The sequence below is a fragment of the Asterias amurensis genome, chromosome 8 (assembly GCF_032118995.1).
Source record: "Asterias amurensis chromosome 8, ASM3211899v1".
NCBI lineage: Eukaryota > Metazoa > Echinodermata > Asteroidea > Forcipulatida > Asteriidae > Asterias > Asterias amurensis.
In genome coordinates, this window is record NC_092655.1 from 13,068,485 (window position 1) to 13,089,180 (window position 20,696).

Sequence of the window (20,696 nt, forward strand, 5' to 3'; positions counted from 1 at the left end):
CTTGAGGAAACAAAGAGCAGTAGCTATCAGTTTGTTGGTAAAACACACATTTTTTGAGCGCCTTTGAACAACTTTCCTTGATTTTGCCGCCACATGTATATTAATTCCCTTTGATTGATTGATTGAAATGATATTCTTTATCCAATTGAGAAGCAAATTTAACATCTAATACAAAAGAGTGTAGTAGCGAAACTGGGGATTAAACACAATACTGTTCTAAAATTGTTTTGCATGACTTGCCCAAGTTAATATATGACGTTGAATTTATGTCAGAAAAATAACAGTGACTAGGGGCCTCTGTGAAACAATATTAAAGAAAATAACATACAGGCAGCCAAATCAAGACTGTAGTGCAAAGAAAGTCACTATTGAGAGCACCCTCATGTTGTCAAAATTATAGTAAATTTAAGAGTTAAACCTCAAAGAACCACAAACAAAAACCAAATAACGATAACTAAATAACGATAAATATTTTCTCCAGGCCAAGTCTAAATTAAAGTTAAAGGGAAGGTACACGTTTGGGAATTGTCAAAGACCAGTCTTCTCACTTGATGTATCCCATCATAAGCATAAAATAACAAGCCTGGGAAAATTTGGGTTCAATCAGTCATCGAAGTTGCGAGAAAATGATGAAAGAAAAAACACCCTTGTTGGACGAATGTGTGTGCTTTCACATAGGAATAAAAGACTTCTAGCTAGAAGTCTTTTATTATTGTAGTGAGAAATTACCTCTTTCTCAAAAACTACGTTACTTCAGAGGGAGTTGTTTCCCACAATGTTTTATACTATCAACAGCTCTCCAATGCTCGTTACCAAGTCAGTTTTTAAGTTAATGGGGGGTGGCCTATTTGTTTTGAGTAACTACCAAACGTGTACCTTCCCTTTAAGATAAAACATTCTAAAATTCAAAGCACATTCAAAATTGAAAAGAAAGTTGGAAAGAATAAGGGTTGAATATGAATCTAAAGGTATCCATGCTATACATTTCCATCAATAACAACAGCAGGTGGTTACATTTTAAAATGCAGTGTCAATAATAAATTTAAAAAATAACAGCGTCAAGACCACTCATGGGCACTTTACATAAAAAATAATAATTCAAAGGAAACTTTATAAAAACAATTTTTTTTTAAACGTATCTGCAGTGTCAATCAGCGGACAATGATGACAATTTTATATTTTGTCAATTGCTACGAGGAGTGGACAGCAAAGTGAGCACTCGGGCCGAGAGATTGCAGCCATTGAAGTTAGTCTGGCTTATCTTTGGGGTCAAGTGTTTGAGCTATACCCTAATCTACAGAGCAATTAATAGAATCCTAGCAGATTATGGATGATTGACAAGAAAGGGGGGGGGCGGATTCCGAGAGAAGCCAAAATCCCCCCCAAGCTATCAACTTCACGAGTTCAAATCAAAACAGGTCATAAATCCAATTATGATTTCATAAAATCACGTCCTTTATTCCTTCCGAAACAATCTCGCTGAAAATAGGTCCGGCTGTTTTACTTCTAGTCTCATGTCAAAATGAGGCGCAAAGTGTGACAACAATTACATCATGATCAAAATGAGAAAATATTATTGAATTGTGGAAGAAAACATCGAGGGTTCTATAAGGGGATACTTTTGATAGCTCGTGTTTGCTGCTCAATCCCTCGAGGAAAAGTAATCTGGAAAAATATTGGTTAACGTCATCCGGTCAACCTGGGGATGTTTGTGCATGATATTTGGATGTACTTTATGGAAGATTTGAGCAGAAAACAAATTGCGTGTATAATTATTAAATCTTTTAATCATAGCAGTAGCCTAACTTAACTATGTGTAAAGGCCATGTATTTTAAGCTGTCAACTACAATTTGTTTTAAAGAAATTGTAAACATGTTTTGAAAACAGTCAAGGCTCAAATTCAAGGCTAACTTCCCAAACATTGTTTTGTCACAACTTGAACTTTCACAAAGGTCACTTTAAAGCCATTGGACACTTTCGGTAAACAGTATTTTCCAAACAGTATTTTCCAAAGGCCCACACTTATATATAAAATAACAAACCTGTGAAAATTTAGGCTCAATCGGTCATCGAAGTCAGGAGAAAATAACGGGAAAACCTACCCTTGTTTACGCACGTTTCGCCGTGTCATGACATGTGTTTAAAATAAACCTGTTATTATCGATATCGAGAATTGATATTGTTTTAATATTTTCTCAAAAAGTAAAGCATTTCATGGAATAATATTTCAAGAGAAGTCTTTCACCATTACCGCTCAGTCCTGAGATGCTATGACCATTTACTGTACTAAATTATCTAGTACAGTTTTATGGATGTCATTTTATTTGATTCCTATAGTCTTGACATTATTTATTTTACACCGTAAATACATTACAACTTTTCAGAATTAAGACACATTGTAAGTATTTGATATCAAAGGCAGTGGACACTACTGGTAATTACTCAAAAAAGTATTAGCATAAAACCTTACTTGGTGACGAGTAATAGGGAGAGGTTGACAGAGAAGGTTCATATGATAAATACATTAAAAAAAATTAAATTAGAAAACAATTCTCAAACTGTTCAGGAACATCCTGCCTCACCTTGTGTCTAGAAGCTTGACTCTAAGATCCATTTCATGTTTGCTCCAGAAGATGTTCTGCTTGAACTCAATGTCTGTATCTTGGGCAAGAGATGCAAAGGGTCTGAAGGCTAGGAATAGAACCTGACACGATGTACGACTCGACTTGATGGCACCGGGAAACGAACGCATCGTACCGCAGCAGTGCATTTTCTACAAGAGAGGATGTGAGCAAGCAAAATATGTAACAATACTATTCCAGCTTTCTCCAGAAGACGATCAGAGCATACTGATCGAAACGTCGAGTTGAAACCTTTGGTTCCTTTCAGAACCACCCCAACTCATTGGAGATAGTCATTATGGTGTTACCGCAAACCTTTCCATATTATAATACTAATCATGAATGTGATGTTAAGTTTGCATCTGGGATATAGGACACACTGGTGTGTGTTAAGCACTGTATACTCAGTACTTTCCCAAACCCTGTGCAAACAATATACAGGCATTACTCAAGTTGGATTAGGCCCTATACTAATAATGACTAGTTCTTATTTAGCACAGGAAAACCCAGACTAGGAAAACCAATGCAATCAAGGGAGGGACTGAAAACTCGATCCACATGCATGGCTGTGGTCCAGGATTCAAACTGTGTTCCACAGAGGTGACAGGCAGGGACGATTGCTGGTACATGTTGCTCACAAAATTAACACAATGCCCTTTGTATGGGCACTCTCTAACACAACCTGTGCTTACTTAGTTGTTGCCCCCAATTTCCTGCATTTTGTGTATCCCTTTGCTAACATTGTGTTTATATTGATTGAGGAATTGGAAATAAATGCTGTTGAACTGAAGCTGAACTGAACTGAACTGAAAATATGGTACGATTAAATTGGGGCACAATTTCATGGCTCTGCTTGCTGTAAGCAAAGAATCGGCATGGAAGCAGAGAAGTCCATTTTTTATATAAATCGTATTTCACAGGTTAGCGGGGAATTTCTGCTCGTGCATGTGTGTAGTCCACGCTAACAGGCATTCTTCGCTTACACAGCTAGCACATAAATTTGGCGCTTGACTTGTAAGTGAAGAATGGTGATCGCAAGCGCAACATTTTGAGGAAAGCAGAGCCATAAAATTGGCGCCGGATAAACAAGGCCTAAATTGAACTCACCACAAACCCTGTGCTGGTCCCATTGAAACATTTCATCCTACACAGGAATGACACCTTACTGGAGTCACTGGTACCCTGCTCATCCACTCCACAGTTGACTCCATATGCCATATCAAGCTGAAAAGAAAAACAAACTTCGGATAACAATTTTTTCTTGGGAATGAACATGTATGGAAAAGTTGAACTTGCCTAATCTCAGAAGAAAAAAAGACCTAATTACTTTAGTCAATCATCTAAAAACAACAAGTTTCGGATCAAGAATATTTCTAGGGAATGAGCATTTTTTGGAAAGTTTAACTTGCCTATTTTGCCTTCTCTCAGGAAAAAAGATGAACTTATTAATTTACTTTAATCCTGAGCAACTTTGAACCTTGCTTACTCCTTAATCTGCCACACCTACCAATAGTGTCCAATTAAAATACATATGTTCATCAACAATAAAACTTCAGAATTTAAGTAAAGATTTCAATAAGAAATCACAAGAGTGAATAGGTTACAAGCAAAATTCACACATTAGCTGACGGTGCCCTGTGCTTTTGCTCTGGTGCCCTTTGCAAAGATCAAATACAAATTGACATTATCCACATAGAAGTGGCCCTTACCAGGGCAAATTGATATGCCCCCTCAAGAGTGATGTTCCAGGCCTAGCCTAACTTTCGCTCGTCCCCAGCGCCTTGCTTTAACCAAAGGCGCAGGGATGGGCAAACGCATCATGCACTGTCATTGGTTTAATAATGCGCAGTCCCATCATGCATCACACTCACACTGCACCATATTTCTATGCACTGTACGCATGACGTACTTCCTGAACAAGAATCTGTGCAAGCGATTAGCCCATCCCAGCGGTCCTGGATAGACTGGCCGCTGGGGACGAGCGAAAGCCTAACTCACCTGTGAGTGTGAGTGGCAGCTAGTGGGTACCAACGTCTGCTCGAGTACCACTTTGAGTTCATGATGATCGTCGGGATGAATGATGCCATAGAGACACCGATGAACCAAATCCACCTGGTGGAACCCAAGGTGACTGGAGATGTTTTCAGTCGAGTACAGAATCGTACCGTCGGATGTGACGACCAGCAGGAATCCATCTAGGGACTGAAAGGTAAAGAAAGAAATAGATAAGATAAAATAAGTAGGATTTGAAACTTTGCATGGTGGAAATACGATATGGAAAGGTTAGCGGTAACACCATGTAATGACTATGAGTTGGGGTGGTTCTGAAAAGAACCATTGGTTTCAACTCGACGTTTCGATCAATATGCTCTGATCGTCTTCTGGAGAAAGCTAAAATTTATATATACAGGGTTAAATGTATATAAGTGAGGTCCTTAAAACTGACAACTCAGAAAAACACAGCTACTTAATGACCATTATAAAAACAAATTGCAGTAGCGACAAAGGAGACAATATAACAAATGTAGCAATTGCTGTATGGTTTATGAACCAGGGTATTGTCACTGCTGTCTTGTTGTACTGTAGACACTCTGCAGGAACTAGAATTGGTTTCAATTTTATGTGTGAGATTGTTGCCTGTTTTTTGCGGACCAAGATGAATTTATCTGCCAGCAGTTATTACTGTGCTCACTGCTGAAAGCCAGGGTCGTTAAACAAGCAATAAGAACACAAAACAAAAACAGTGACATGAAACAGAATATTGCAAGATATTTTCGCTGGTTTCATTTTATTTTATTTTATTTATTCTGGTCATGAAGCCAAGGACTCTTCTTCGAAAAGCAAACTAGTTATCACTGTACACTAGCCAATAACTTACTAGCCAAAAACCCAATGGGGAGAAGACGGGGAAGGATGTTTCAGTTTTAGATGTGGAGGGAAAACCCCGGAGAATTATTCCAGGGAAAACCCATCCAGTCAGGTAGAGACTGAAAAAAACAATCCACAAAGTGCACCCGGCAGAATTCGAACCAGGGTCTTAGAGGTGGAAGTAGCCCCACTTGTATGGCCAAAGCTCTAGCTGAATCCTTAGGATTCAGCTAGCCTTGGCCACACAAGTGGGGCTAAGGTGGAAGGTGAGGAAAGATGCCACTTATGACAACCCGACGTGGTTTTATTGAAACATCAACAGTGTTACTGTTATTTAACTTAACTTTATTTTCAAATCGAAACATGCATGTGCCAATTAGTTGCGATAAACGGGATTTATTTTTATTATAATAAAATATGTCATGATCATTGAAATGCATGTTATTTTGTAATTCATCAAGCACACCATGATCAAGTACAGTGACACTTAGCCCAGGTTGGACTCATCCGTTGCATGCAGTGGCACTCACCATGGAGCTAGAAATAGACTGACGTCTTACCATGGTATTACATGTACCTGCCGTCGATTTCACAAAACTCTTCCTAACTTAAGACTAATCTTATGACTTAAGACAAGTCCCAACCCTGCACTGTAGCATGCAGACCTTAAGATTAATCCTAAGTTAGGAAGAGTTACTCGTCCTAACTCGAGATAAGACGAGTCCTAAAAGACCTAACTCTATGTGAAATTGACGGCAGGGCTGTGACACTGTACTGTACTGTACTGTACTAGGCCACATTTCATGGCTCTGCTTACCGCCGAATTCTGCGCTTACGATCGCGATTCCCCGCTTACCTGCAAGCGCCGAATTTCTACGCTAGCCTTGTAAGCGTAGAATGCCTAGTAACGTGAAAAGTACACACGCGTAGAAGCCCAAATTCGCCGCTAACCCGTGAAATACACTTGCCGTAAGCACAGAATTCCCTGCTTCCGTAAGCGCTGATTCTGTGCTTACGGTAAGGGAAAAGTTTCCGTATGGCGCCACTACTTTTTCATTTGAAATAAAATAATATAGTATCTAATTTACCTGATTGATATATCCCTTTTTGTAAAACTGAGTGAAAAAGTGGTGGCGCCATACGGAAAGTTATCCCAATTATAATTAAGACTTTTATTTTAAGTCTAAAAAAGTTACAAATTTTAACGACATTTGTGCATGTGATATGTGACAATTACACACAAGCAAACAAATTGTTTCACACACAATCACATCGACATGATTCCTCCCATTTACCTAACTACCTCGTGTATACTCCTAGAACTATTTCGGTTTCGTCCGGCTATCGTCTCCCGTAACCTCATAGGTTTATATCTCTCACGCGTTCAACGACCCATGGTTCAATGAATTTCGGCATCAGGAATCTCTCTTTTTTTTTTTTTAATCTCGCCAAAATTAGGCTCTATGTGTCCTTTGATGTATCAATGTGTATTCTTTTGACCAGAGAATCCACTCCACAATCTCAAAAATTGTTAAAAATGATAAATTCTTACCGTAATTTCAGATTCCCTATCTACTGTACGTGTTACTCCTCTGCCAACAATAATTGAAAATTACCCGACCTCGTTTTGCGAAAATGCGTCACGAGAGGGCGGGTACGATCCGTGATTTGTGTACAAAACATACACGGAACCACGAAGCTCGCACAGGGTACCAGTATGTAAACGGCTGTGTGCAAAAAGTGTACATACTGGTACCCTGTGCGAGCTTCGTGGTTCCGTGTATGTTTTGTACACAAATCACGGATCGTACCCGCCCTCTCGTGACGCATTTTCGCAAAACGAGGTCGGGTAATTTTCAATTATTGTTGGCAGAGGAGTAACACGTACAGTAGATAGGGAATCTGAAATTACGGTAAGAATTTATCATTTTTAACAATTTTTGAGATTGTGGAGTGGATTCTCTGGTCAAAAGAATACACATTGATACATCAAAGGACACATAGAGCCTAATTTTGGCGAGATTAAAAAAAAAAAAAGGAGAGATTCCTGATGCCGAAATTCATTGAACCATGGGTCGTTGAACGCGTGAGAGATATAAACCTATGAGGTTACGGGAGACGATAGCCGGACGAAACCGAAATAGTTCTAGGAGTACCTCGTGTAGTGAACAGTAGAGTTGTATTACCGTTTTTTCAGCACCCCGTCACAAAAGTTTCACCACCACACAACACACAAATTTTGAGGCCAGACATCTTGTGTTTTGAAAGAGCGCCCTCAAGCGTGGAAATCTGGTAAACACGGAAGTTTATCTCTCGAAGTTGTTTTGATTGGGGCCGGGTTGTGTGGGTGTGTGTGTTCGTTCATTTTAACACCGGAGATAGTTCAGAAACTCAGCTACATTCGAAACAAACCAGGACTGAAGCTGTAAGTATTCAATGTCAATTGGGGGAATTAAAAGGCCGAAGAGAACCCGAACTCGCTACGAATTATGCTTCATGAACACACCAACAAACCACAAACAACCAACAGTACCATCACCAACACGAATCAGACGAAAATAGTCGGCCACGTAAACTTTGATGGCACCAAGAGTGACCTTTGACCTAGAAGACTAGATAGAACTGGCACATCATTGACAGTACTCATGTACCATTGTTTGTTACATGAAGCAGAGGTTTTTATCAGGTTACTTTCAAGATGGTTTACGCATTTATAATTCACACTCTAAACCTATCTGCCGGAGCAGGGATGTGCCGAGTCCTATACTCTAGTGTATTCGGCAGTGATGGTACACCAGACTATTTTCTTGCTACTACAAAGGCAGACATGGACTCGGAGGACCAAACTGGATCAAGTCCTGCATCAGTGACACTCTCACAACAACAATTGAACGACATGCGAACAGTCAGTAAGGAGCAACTAGCGCTAGTGGCTCGCCAAGTCCAGTCCGAGTATTCATTCAGAAAAGCAGTGCACAGTGGGGACCATGCAGAGCAGGATACCAGTTTCTCCGGACTTCTAGATGACCCCAGCCAATTCGAACACGGCATGTTTCGTCTGAAAGGAGGCGACCCGTTCCAAGGCGAAAAAATCACAGTATGGCTAGGACTAGGTTCTGTTGGCTTGGCGTTGATCTGTGAGAAAAACGAAAACCGACTGCTAGCAGAGGGCGCCCTCAAACTGTTAGCGAGATACCTGCAGGAGCATGTGCAAGTTTTAACTCAGCCAGCAGAACTGTTGACTAAAGGGGACCGTGTGGCCGTTATAGTTCATCAATTCCTACCAAGTGGACGTTTGTTGTTCATGAACTATGCCGTTACTAAACAGATTGAAAGAGACATGGACAATTTGCTTCGTGGGAAGTGAACAGTGATCGAACGTTGTCAAATTTCTAGGTGCTCCTTACCGGGAAATTCTGCACCTATCGTCCCATAGAATCACACTCTTTACAGGGCATATGAAGAAAAACAATTGAATAGTTGAACAGTGTATGATCGGAAAATATCAATCGAGATGCAAGTTAATTTTAAACTGTTTGGAGATATTTTGAGCAGGGACTTGCTATGTTATAAAGAAGAAGCAATGTTAAATTGAAGAAAAAAAATGCATCAATAATAATTGTAGTTTGAGCCCAAACATCTCAGCTAAAGATTGTTGTTTTTCCAGAAGAAAATATAAATAAATATGAAGTGATCAGTATTAATTTGTTCATAAATAAATATACTTTGAAATGATTATCAGTGAGTTTGAGCGCTGTTAGTCTACATTATTTTAAAGTTATTTGGTTTGTTGATTGCGGGCTTGATTTTAGAGGGAGGGAGAATTTGATAATTTGGGGTCAGGGGAGTGTCAACAAGATCCACGTTGGTTCTAGTTTCATTTAACCAATGTAACGAAACCGAGGCTGAGATGGCAAGTATTATGGCACCTTGCATCCATATTAAGAACATTATAGGGTGCGTTCGTTTAGCTTCCCTGGGTCAACCCCGGTGTGTGCATTTTCTTTTTCCAGGACAAACGTGTGCAGATAATTACCCACGTTCGTCCTGGAAAAAAAACCGCCACACACCGGGGTTGACCCAGGGAAGCTAAACGAACGCACCCAAAATGCTGCAGAACGGAATGTACCATTTTGTTTAAAGGGGTGGTAGAGAAGCTAAACTGATTATTTAAAATGTCAACAGTTATAAAAGTGTCAATATTTTGTGCATTACATCGTGTCATTCTAAGTGCATTTTTCCGTCGCCAAAATTGCCTCAAATTAACACAGCCCTACACTCTGACTATACAATTAACGGACATTTTTACCGCTTGAAGAACAATTAAAGGAACACGTTGCCTTGGATCGGACGAGTTGGTCTATTAAAAGCGTTTGAAACCGTTTCTTATGAAATGCATATGGTTAGAAAGATGTTTTAAAAGTAGAATCCGATGATCCACACAAGTATCACTCCAAACTGCACGGTTTTCTTTTACGTCGCGAACTATCACGGTCGGCCATTTATGGGAGTCAAAATTTTGACTCCCATAAATGGCCGACCGTGTTAGTCGACAGGGTAAAAAGAAAACCACACAATTTCGAGGCATATTTGTGTAGATCATTGTATTCTACTTTTACAATATCTTTCTAACCATATACATTTTACAACAAAGGGTCACAGAACGATTTTCAAAGACCAACTCGACCGATCCAAGGCAACGTGTTCCTTTAATGAAGAGAAAAAAACTTGTACCTAAAAGTGTTTTCCTAAATCTCTTCAGTTTGATCATTAATAATTACGAGCTTAATTCAACAACCCGTTGATTTAACAACAACAAACCAAGCGGTAACAATTTTCATACAAGTGCGTTGCCGTTCAGTTTTGGACTAACGAGCAAACCCTGGTATATATTCCCACTAAACAAACACATTTTAGTGCAATGTACAAATTAGCTTTGCATAGCGACTGTCAATTTTCATTTCTCTCATTCGGTCTAGGTTTTTTTTTCTCCCTCCTGGCCCGGTAGACATTAGCCTAACCTATGGACCTAAAATATAGCCACTATGTGTAATTCAATTAAGTGGTAATACTAATTCGGCACTGCCGCGACACTCAAGCAATTTCTGGTTTCTTTTGCTATGAAACACAGACCTAATTTTAACCATGCGGTAACCTGAAAAACACAATGTTCTGCTCCGTTCCGCACCTGATTTCGAGAGAGAGAGAGAGAGAGAAAAGTACGACAAACTCCACAGTTTCGCTTCCTATGTTTCTCTTGCTATCATTTTACTGATTGCCTTAATTCGGTTGTGCTGCACCATTTTAAGAGTGTGTTGATTTGGATAATACATTTTGAACGAACAACAAAGAGCATCAGTAAAATTTGAAGTATATGGTGTAGGACCATAAAGGGAATGTACTTTTGATAACTATACTCATAAAATTAATGACAATAAAAACGTAGTTGGTATAGAGATCACTCGAAGGCTATTGATATTACAAAACATTGTTAGAAACACTCATGTTTAAAGTTATAGTTAATTTTGAGAAAGAGGTTATTTCCCACCTAAACATTTGAATTTGAGAAAGGCTTCAGAGCAAGCGTCCGATAACTTAACGGCTTGTACCAAAATGCTCAGCGGGCGAAAACGGCTGCAAGATCTAACCTATACTTCCCACTCGCCACCAAAAAGGTCGAAGTAAATGTCATGATTTGGGGAGATATTTTTCAATGTTTCCTAAGTTTACATAGTATTTTGTTTTGTTCACAAAACACACAACAAAACTTTTGTTTAAAAATAATAATAATACAAACAATTTAGACACTTTAACAAGAATAACTTGTTTAACAACAACAACCAAATCTTGTCTGTGTTATATATGGTTATGATGTGTTATATATGGTTATGATTAAAAACGAATTAGCTCTTTAGAAAAATTACTGGCGATTTTGGACAACTCGTCCAATAGGTAAGCTTAGCGTTTTAACATTAGCATAATAATGTAAAATACAACAGGTCCCGAACGGGTACGTGTTGATTATGATTCAACATTGTATGAAATCCAAAGTCGGGGTATAAAGCTGAAGAGATAGATATATTGCAAAATAAATCTTGGCGTATAACTGGTCTCAAATAACATAGGGCTTCATCGTATTCCACGGGGCAAATATCATTTGAAACTGAACGTCTCTGTCGCTCAAAAAAAGAAGTAGTGGATTATGTATTGGTCAAAGAAAGCAATAGGCGAAAAACAAACGAAAAGTCGCCCCTATACCGTCTCAGTGACATTGTAAGCCAAAACCACTATATAAGCTTATTTTGTACCTAGTCAGTGTTATTTAGGGTTTGCATGTCTGGATGCATGATCTATCTATCATTTTGTGTTACATGAGACTCCTAGATGTTTTTGTATTGTATGATAGAGGCCCCATCAGCGATGTGTATTTTTCTACCAATATTAACTAGTATTGATGGCTATGGGTGATTCATTCCGTACGAACACACAGTATGTACTTTATGGGATGAACCTGTAGCTCTTGTTTCCAGGCTTGCAATAGCAATAATGAATGCATTGTCATTATCAATAACCTGGACCTGACCTTTCAGCCTCGGTTTGGATGCAGGGAAAAGAATGATGGCACAACAACAAAATGCCATTAATTCCAACCCCCTCCTTGCCGCCGCCAAAAAAAAATATCAAAAATTACATTAAAAACGGATGATTCCACTTCATCAAAAGCTCCTCCCAAAATGTTTTTGATTGCAGCCCCCCCACATTGTCTTTGCTCCGCTGGCCCCTCCCATGTCTCCCCCCTTTCCCCACAAATAGGAAATGTCTGATTACACCACCGCAGCACACGAACATACCATGGCGAGTGTTTTTGCTAACATTCCTTTTGACAACAAATCATAAACAAGATAACCGTGTTCCGACACCCCTTCCGTATGTTCCTTTACTTTAAAGGAACACGTTGCGTTGGATCGGCCGAGTTGGTCTTTGAAAAGCGTGTGTAACCGTTTGTTAATATGAAATGCACATGGGTAAAAATATGTTGTAAAAGTATAATACAATGATCCACACAAACATGCCTCGAAATTGCACGGTTTTCCTTTTATCTCGTCGACTAACACGGTCGGCCATTTATGGGAGTCAAAATTTTGACTCCCATAAATGGCCGACCGTGTTGGTTCGCACAATAAAAGGCAAACCTCTCAATTTCGAGGCAAACTTGTGTGGATCATTGTATTCTACTTTTAAAACATCTGTCGACCATATGCATTTTTTTTAAATGGTTACAAACGCTTTTTATAGACCAACTCGTCCGATCCAAGGCAACGTGTTCCTTTAAAGGCACTGGACACTATTGGTAATTGCCCAAAATAATTGTTAGCATAAAAACAAACTTGTTAATGAGCAATGGGGGCCGTTTTTAAAAAAGTGTAAAACATTGTGAGAAACAGCTCACTCTGAAGTAACGTAGTTTGAGAAAGAAGTTATTTCTCACTAAAATAATATTCTAATTCAAGCATCAGAATGCACACAACTTGTGCGACAAGCGTGTTTTTTTCTTACATTATGCTCTCGCAACTTCGACGACCAATCGAGCTCAAACTTCAGGTTTGTTATTTTGTGCGTATGTTGAGATACACCAAGTAAGAAGACTGGTCTTTGACAATATTACCAAATGTGTCCGGTGTCTTTAACCCCAACCCTAACCCTAACCCTGACTAAAACAAATTAATTTATATTATTTTAAAGGGTCCAGGCTCTGTATAAGCCTAGGCTTTTTCCTGGTGCCCCCTCTCATCACCCTTTGTTCTTTTTTCTTGTATGTTGTATGATTATTTATTGTGATATTTGGAAATAAAAAACAAACAAACAAAACAAACAAACCCTAAATGGATGTTAATCATCAGGAGTTTCGGAACATAGGTGTCGGAACATAGAGCAGCCACCAAATGACAGAGGTTATAATTATTTTTTACCTCCAATGCCAGCTGGACTTCCGAGCGGTTACAGAACTCTTTGCAGGCTGCGTCTGCCGTTAAATGCTCCCTCTTTGCGGCGATAGGTTTGCGAGTGTCTCTTCCCGAAGACGTCTGTTGGCAGTGCAGGTCCGAGTCATGACCTTGAGATACGGCAGAAAAACCTGCAACTGTATAAAGACAAATTTGACATTTTTGGAAAACAGCTTTTGAAATTTCACATCCCGTCATCTTCAACTGATTCCTAGACCCAATTTCATGGCTCTGTTTGTCCGTTGAATTGGCAATGGACTCCACAAATTAATGGCCATAAGAGCACTGGAGAGTGACATTACAAAACATTGTTAGAAACAACCCCGTTTAAATTGTTGTAGTTTAAGAGAAAGAGGTATTTTTTCACAGTTTGTTATTTCATATAAGTCTATCCATAGGTATGGGATTCACCAAGTGAAGATACTGGTCTTTGAGAACTACAAAAGAACCAACCTGCCCTTCAACGATTTTTTTTAATTTTATGTATCGTTTTGTCGGTGCCATTCTGTCACCATGAGTTTGCAAGGACAACATCACAAGATGCCCATTTAAATCGAAATGAAGGCAATTGTTAAGACTTTTTTATGGCGTTATCTTTATCATGTTGAAGTACACACAATATTTTCATTTAATATGACCTATAATGGACCAAGCATAACTTGCTTTTCAGCTGCCGAAGTCGCAGTCGTTGTTTCGGACGCCGTTACCGAGAAAGGACGTCCGAATTCACGGCTTCGGCTATACGGCCGGATCGCTAGGCCGTTTTCGTCAACGTTGTCGTTGTAGCAACAGCCGTATAGCCGCTGATTACAACACAGCCATTTTGATTTACTTCTGTACATTTTAGACGAAAAAATGGGGGTAAATTAACCAGGCACCCTTTTATTGTATTGATGTTGCCACTAGCAGAAAGTGTAGGGGACAAGACACAAATATTGTACAACCAAACTCACGGTATAGCTTTTTAGGTACACAATCATTTTGTCTTAATTAAGTTAGGCAATGTCCTCGACTGTAATGGAATTGGGGGAAATTGTTGTATATATTTCCCACTAAAAAAATAACAGAGACTGAATGTTTTCATTCACTTTACACTAAGAATGACCCCTACAGTACACGGTTCTCCACTCTATTTGTTCGCGGTCCTGGCACGGGTCTTATTTGCCAAGACGTATTGCGTTTTATGTTGGTACTGTTTGCAGTTCAGCCGGTGGGTGTATTTGCCTATCATAGCGTCGCCTGTCTGTCTGGCTGGGCTTGCATTGTACAGCAAAATTACCAACTTGGACTCTAGCTAATTAATCTGTACGTAGAGAATGAGAATCTCACCGTATATCATTTTTCGTAACATCATAATGTAAAGTGATATTTTGAGCGATGGATGAAGAATTCTACTCCCGGTGAGGTATATTTTTTTTTTTAAATATAGGGATCTTTATTGTTGAACTTGCTGGTTCTTGTTTCATGTTTGCGAGGTATCCAACCTTATACAGAGTGTTTTATGCTTTTAAGTGGTTGATGATATAGGTAAAAGGCAAACATTAAGGATGATATACAAACAATTTATTCTGCTTCAAACTCAATGTTCAAAAAAACGATCGATCAATTCCTTAAATCCATGATGGAAAGCTATACAAGAAACGTATTACCCGAACTAATTTTCACCTATGATAAGCTGCCATGCTGGTCAATATCAAATCAAAATTGTTTTACAGCGAAAACATTAATTATTACAAATTATTTTGTGTACTGTAAAATACCATGAAATTATGTTGTGTACTCTAAAATACCATGAAATTTCTAATATGGCTATGCACAACCGTTTTTAGGCGGAGGCTCCGTATCCCGTATAAAAAAAATGTAAAAAGTGAATTAAAAAACCCAGAGAGTCCATCAAAAGCGATGAAGCACTTACCCATTCTGACTCCCCCCCCCCCCCCGAGTCCCGAGCGTAACATTGACGAATAACCACATTTGTTACACCCATGGGACGAAAAAAGTAATATACAACATCCAATGTTGTCCATGATGGTGGATATTTTTAATATGAATGATATGCCTGTATTAATACAAAATTACAAACTTATAAGTTAGTATTTCAGCATGAAGTTGCAGGCATACCTGCCCCTTTTTAAGCAAATAGATTAATATTGTACTTTTGGATGGGTATGACAAAAAGACCGCTAATGACGAGTGCGAACTGAGGGTGCATCAGAGGCCCTCAGCGGAGTCCCATGATTCTGCAACTACCAATGGCGTTTTATTTTTCCAGGACGAACGTGTGCAGATAATTACCCACGTTCGTCCTAGAAAAAAAAACCCGCCACACACCGGGGTTGACCCAGGGAAGCTAAACGAACGCACCCAATGGGTCACGGGGAACAGTTGGCCTGGGCGACCAGGGGTGGACTTCACAAGGAGTTAGGACTAGGACGAGTTACTCGTCCTAACTTAAAGGCAGTGGACACTATTGGTAATTACTCAAAATAATTATTGCCATAAAACCTTTCTTGGTGACGAGTAATATGGAGAGGTTGATGGTATAAAACATTGTGAAAAACGGCTCCCTCTGAAGTGCCATAGTTTTCGAGAAAGAAGTAATTTTTCACGAATTTGATTTCGAGACCTCAGATTTAGAACTTGAGGTCTTGAAATCAACCATCTAAACGCACACAACTTTGTGTGACAAGGGTGTTTTTTTCTTTCATTATTATCTCGCAAGTTCGATGACCAATTGAGCTCAAATTTTCTCAGGTTTGTTATTTTATGCATATGTTGAGATACACCAACTGTGAAGGCTAGTCTTTGACAATTACCAATAGTGTCCACTGCCTTTAAAACTAGCTATGCGTTTTTGCTATCTCTTAGGACTAGTCCTAACTCTTTGTGAAATCGACCCCAGAAATCCTTCCCAATCTTTATATACACTCTAAAACTATATCAGTCAAAACAACACTAATTAGTCGTACGAGACATGATTTTGACTAACTTGCACCAAAATCATGTCTCGTACGACTAATAAGCGTTGTTTTGACTAATATTTTTGTACAGTGTACCGTAACAGGAATCCCACCTCGCTCCCCTACCGCTTCTCCCCAGCTTTTCAACGCCCTTCACTCTTAAACAAAAACCTCACTGGTCCGAATTTCATAGAGCTACTTAAGCACCAATAGTAGCTAAGCACAACACAGTTATCCTTTTCAGAAAAAGTTTACCAGTCAAACTATCAAGTCACATGTAAAAGTAGCTCTATGAAAAAAAGACCATGGTCAGAATTGATCCAGATTCCAGATTCCAGATTCCAAGGGGGGGGGGGGGGGGAGACTAACTTCTTGGCCAGGCTGACCCAGGGTGGTTAAACAAAATATTAAACTCGGATTGTGCGTCAGTGTGACAGTTTCCGGGTCATTTTGATATCACATTCCGGATCATTCTTACTCAGAAATGAGTCCGGGCCAACGGGGCCTGGATCCGGGTAAATTCTAACCTGGAACTTTTTAGATTAAACCTTAAAGGCACTGGACACTATTGGTAATTGTCAAAGACCAGTCTTCTCACTTGGTGTATCTCAACATATGCATACAATAACAAACCTGTGAAAATTTGAGCTCAATTGGTCGTCGAAGTTGCGAGATAATAGACGAAGAAAAAACATCCTTGTCACACGAAGTTGTGTGCATTAAAGATGTTTGATTTCGGGACCACAAAATCTAATTCCGAGGTCTCGAAATCAAATTTTGTGGAAAATTAGTTCTTTCTTGAAAACTACGTCACTTCAGAGGGAGCGGTTGCTCACAATGTTTTGTACCATCAACTTCTCCCCATTACTGGACACTATAAGAAAGGTTTTATGCTAACAATTATTTTGAACAATTACCTATAGTGTCCACTGCATTTTAAAGACTTCGTAACGTGATTTTATTTATATATATATTTTTGTTGTTGTGGTGAGCGGTAACACACCTCTCTCACCATAGACTGTGCAGTGACAACGATCAACACTGCATTACCCACCCATTTATATATATATTTTTGACTAAAACAAACATAGAAAAACAAATACAAATACATTTAAAAGGGGCCCTTGAACTTTTACCGATGCCTCCAAATTTGAATATCGAGAAGCACCGTCAACACTAAAAATTAAGTACTCCAGTCAACATGGAACCGGTATACCATCACAGTTCTTCTGCTGGTATTTCGTGTTGATTTATTTTGATTGCCGAAATTTTGTTTGAAGGAGTTGTTTTTTACTTTTTACGTTTGTCTTTGTGGTTGGTGTGGGGGAGTGGCTTTGGTATAGATGATAAACTTATTCTGTGGTTAAAGGCAGTGGACACTATTGGTAATTACTCAAAATAATTATTGGCATAAAACCTTTCTTGGTGACGAGTAATTGGGAGAGGTTGATGGTATAAAACATTGTGAGAAACGACACCATCTGAAGTGCCATAGTTTCAAGAAAGAAGTAATTTTCCATGAATTTGATTTCGAGACCTCAGATTTAGAACTTGAGGTCTCGAAATCAACCATCTCACCGCACACAACTTCGAGTGACAAGGGTGTTTGTTTCTTTCAGTATTATCTCGCTCGATGGCCGATTGAGCTCAATTTTTCACAGGTTTATTGTTTTATGCATATGTTGAGATACACCAACTGTGAAGGCTAGGCTTTGACAATTACCAATAGTGTCCACTGCCTTTAAATGAATGAAATGAGAAACAATTGCTCACAAAATCTAAAAAGCACAGATTTGAAAACAGTACAAGCAGCGTATTAAACAAAATCTGATGACAAAACATCACTATCCAAACCAAGAAAAAAATTGATAAAACAATCAGCGTACGATTTCATCTTTGCATGGTGGAAGTTCAACTAGAGAGGTTTGCGGTAACACCATGTAAATATCTCCTTTGAGTTTGTTTCTGAAAAGAACAGGAACGACACAACGTTGCAATCAGTAGATATATTCTAATGATAATGTAGAAGTCTTACACAGCGCACGTATCTACCAAACAAGGTACTCAAGGCGCTGAGTATATATGTTCTGATCGTCTTCAGGAGAATACTGAAGACGACCAGAGCATGCTGATCGAAACGTTGAGTCATTACCATGCTGCTGAAGCTTATTGCCAATCATAAGAATATCAATCGGTGATTTGTTCCCTCCTGCACGAACCCCGGGGTCTCGGATTTGGTCTCGTCCCCTACTGACGACACCATGTCCTGACTACCGACGACACCGTGTCTTGACAGTTAGCACTGAAAACAATAAAGATCAAGACAGCCGCATTTGGGCGGGAAAAAGGGGGCGAAACCACAAATTAAAGCAGACCGCTATTATTGCACCAAATCCATTAACCCTCAATTTTCCCTGGCAATTAGATACAAATTATCGCGAATGCCCAAGTAATTAAATTAAGGAACTAGACCATTGCAAATTACATCAAACTCTCTCCGTAAGGTTTGGTTTAATCAAACTGTCACGCCAGTAAGAAATTGTTTTCCGATACCTACTCCCCCCCTCTCGCTAAATATCCTTGAGCGACACATCTTCTCCCGTATCCCAAAACACACCAGTTTACAATTCATCGTATATAGTGGCGAAGTCAACACACATTGGTTGCATTCCAATGCTGACGGGACCGGGTGTGGAGGCCAGTATCTCGGCGGTATCGAAATTAATTTCAACGGTCGGGTGACGGGGGAAGGGCCGCTCCCGGCAACCCGTTAGATTCCCACTAAAAACCCTTTGGTCACAGATCCTATCTCGGGGTTTAATAACATCAGATTTAGAAGCAATTGTAATTGGAAAGATGGCCTAATTTCACACCTTTGCATGGGGGCTTTCATAGTGGGGAGTGAGAAGAGACAGAAAAGAACGTCCAAAGGACTTGAAACGAGTTTGGGAAGATCCACTCGGTAGGCTATTCAGAGTTTAATTAAAATAGTTTTTTGTTTGTCAATCAAAATGTCTTTGTAGTTTGTTTCCAATTAGGAGGATGATAGCCATTCAGTTTGCCCTACCCTTTTTTTTTGATGCCACTTCAGAAGCGAATTGCTTTGGAGGGGTTTGGGGTCGGCGTTATTATGGGGAGTGATTCACGCCATGGAGTGCAGTATCAAAACTATAATTGCTATACAATGAGGTTTAAATTTCATCACACCGCTCGAATTGTTCCATATTCCACTGTTGCAAATTCCGGGCTCGAGTTAAGGGAGAAAATCCACAGGATGGCAGGGGTCATAATATAGCTCACAATTTTACTGGACCTGTGAGAAATTCTTTTTACAAGACCAAAAATTCCCACTCTCTGTTCATACAAACTGTTTATTGGAGGGGGGTGTAACTCTTCTTTCATAGAGAATTATTCCAATTGCAAATTACTTGGCTCAAACTAAGAAATTTTACTGGACCAGATTTCTTTTTTTTAAGACCAGAATCAAAATGAGAAACACAATGTTCATAGAAACTGATTTTATTTGTAAAGACACTAAGAACAGATGTCCCCTGTTTGATTTATGGGTCAACTATTCATCCACACAGGATTAAAGAACAATTGTTACACTCAAAATCTGAAAAATACAAGACCAGCGGTCTTGGTCGGTCGTGACTTTGCCCTACGCTTACATTACCGGCCTTAGTCCTGCGAGCCAGCGTTAATTTAGAGCCCTGAATTGCTATTTCTGATTCCATAGCATTGGAGGCTTTGCACTGTAAAAAAAAAAAAAAAAGGTGGAGTAGGGGCCTACAGTAAAACCAAACAGTATATGGAATAAAAGGAACGCCAGCAGAAGAGATGGTGAAATCGGTTACCACTTTAGAGTCCTGCGCGGACAACGTAAACTGGATACCCTCCGTTATGATACCACTTGGCGATATCACGCCGAGCCCTTCAGCCTGAAGCGAATTGGCAACGGCCATAAAACCACACAGGGCCGTGCCACGGTGAAGACAAACCCCATTCAAAATGCAATATTATGATAGTTTGGAGGCTTTTCCTACCTCCATGTTTGGAGTAATGACTCTAAGAATGATTGGCCGTAAGCCTTACTTTGCTAAGATGCACTGCAGTATAGTAATAAACCATTTGGGTAGAAGACAAGGAAAACGTTTCAGTTTTAGACGTGGAAGGAAAACCCAGGGGAAACACACGCAGCCAGGTAGGGACTAAAAACCCAGTCCACAAAGTGTCCCTGGTG

General features: G+C 39.5%; 2 protein-coding genes across 3 annotated transcripts in view; one reads left to right on the forward strand and one right to left on the reverse strand.

Annotated features, from left to right (window-relative positions):
• Positions 1-20,696, reverse strand: part of LOC139940694 (uncharacterized) — a 61,723-nt gene that overhangs the window by 10,698 nt on the left and 30,329 nt on the right. For both annotated transcript variants that reach the window (XM_071937056.1, XM_071937055.1), the window contains exons 3-6: positions 13,461-13,630; positions 4,621-4,824; positions 3,730-3,846; positions 2,584-2,774 (exon numbers count right to left, since the gene is read on the reverse strand). In XM_071937056.1, coding sequence (XP_071793157.1) covers positions 2,584-2,774; positions 3,730-3,846; positions 4,621-4,824; positions 13,461-13,630 — 682 coding nt within the window. The remainder of the gene's footprint in view (positions 1-2,583; positions 2,775-3,729; positions 3,847-4,620; positions 4,825-13,460; positions 13,631-20,696) is intronic.
• On the forward strand, positions 6,915-9,433 carry LOC139940695 (AP-5 complex subunit sigma-1-like). Its single transcript, XM_071937057.1, has one exon. It carries the CDS (start codon positions 8,189-8,191, stop codon positions 8,855-8,857), a length of 669 nt encoding a protein of 222 aa, XP_071793158.1. The 5' UTR covers positions 6,915-8,188; the 3' UTR covers positions 8,858-9,433.

Coding starts and splice junctions, on each gene's coding strand:
- LOC139940695 (XM_071937057.1), top strand. CDS start 8,189: ATGGTTTACGCATTTATAATTCACACTCTAAACCTATCTGCCGGAGCA.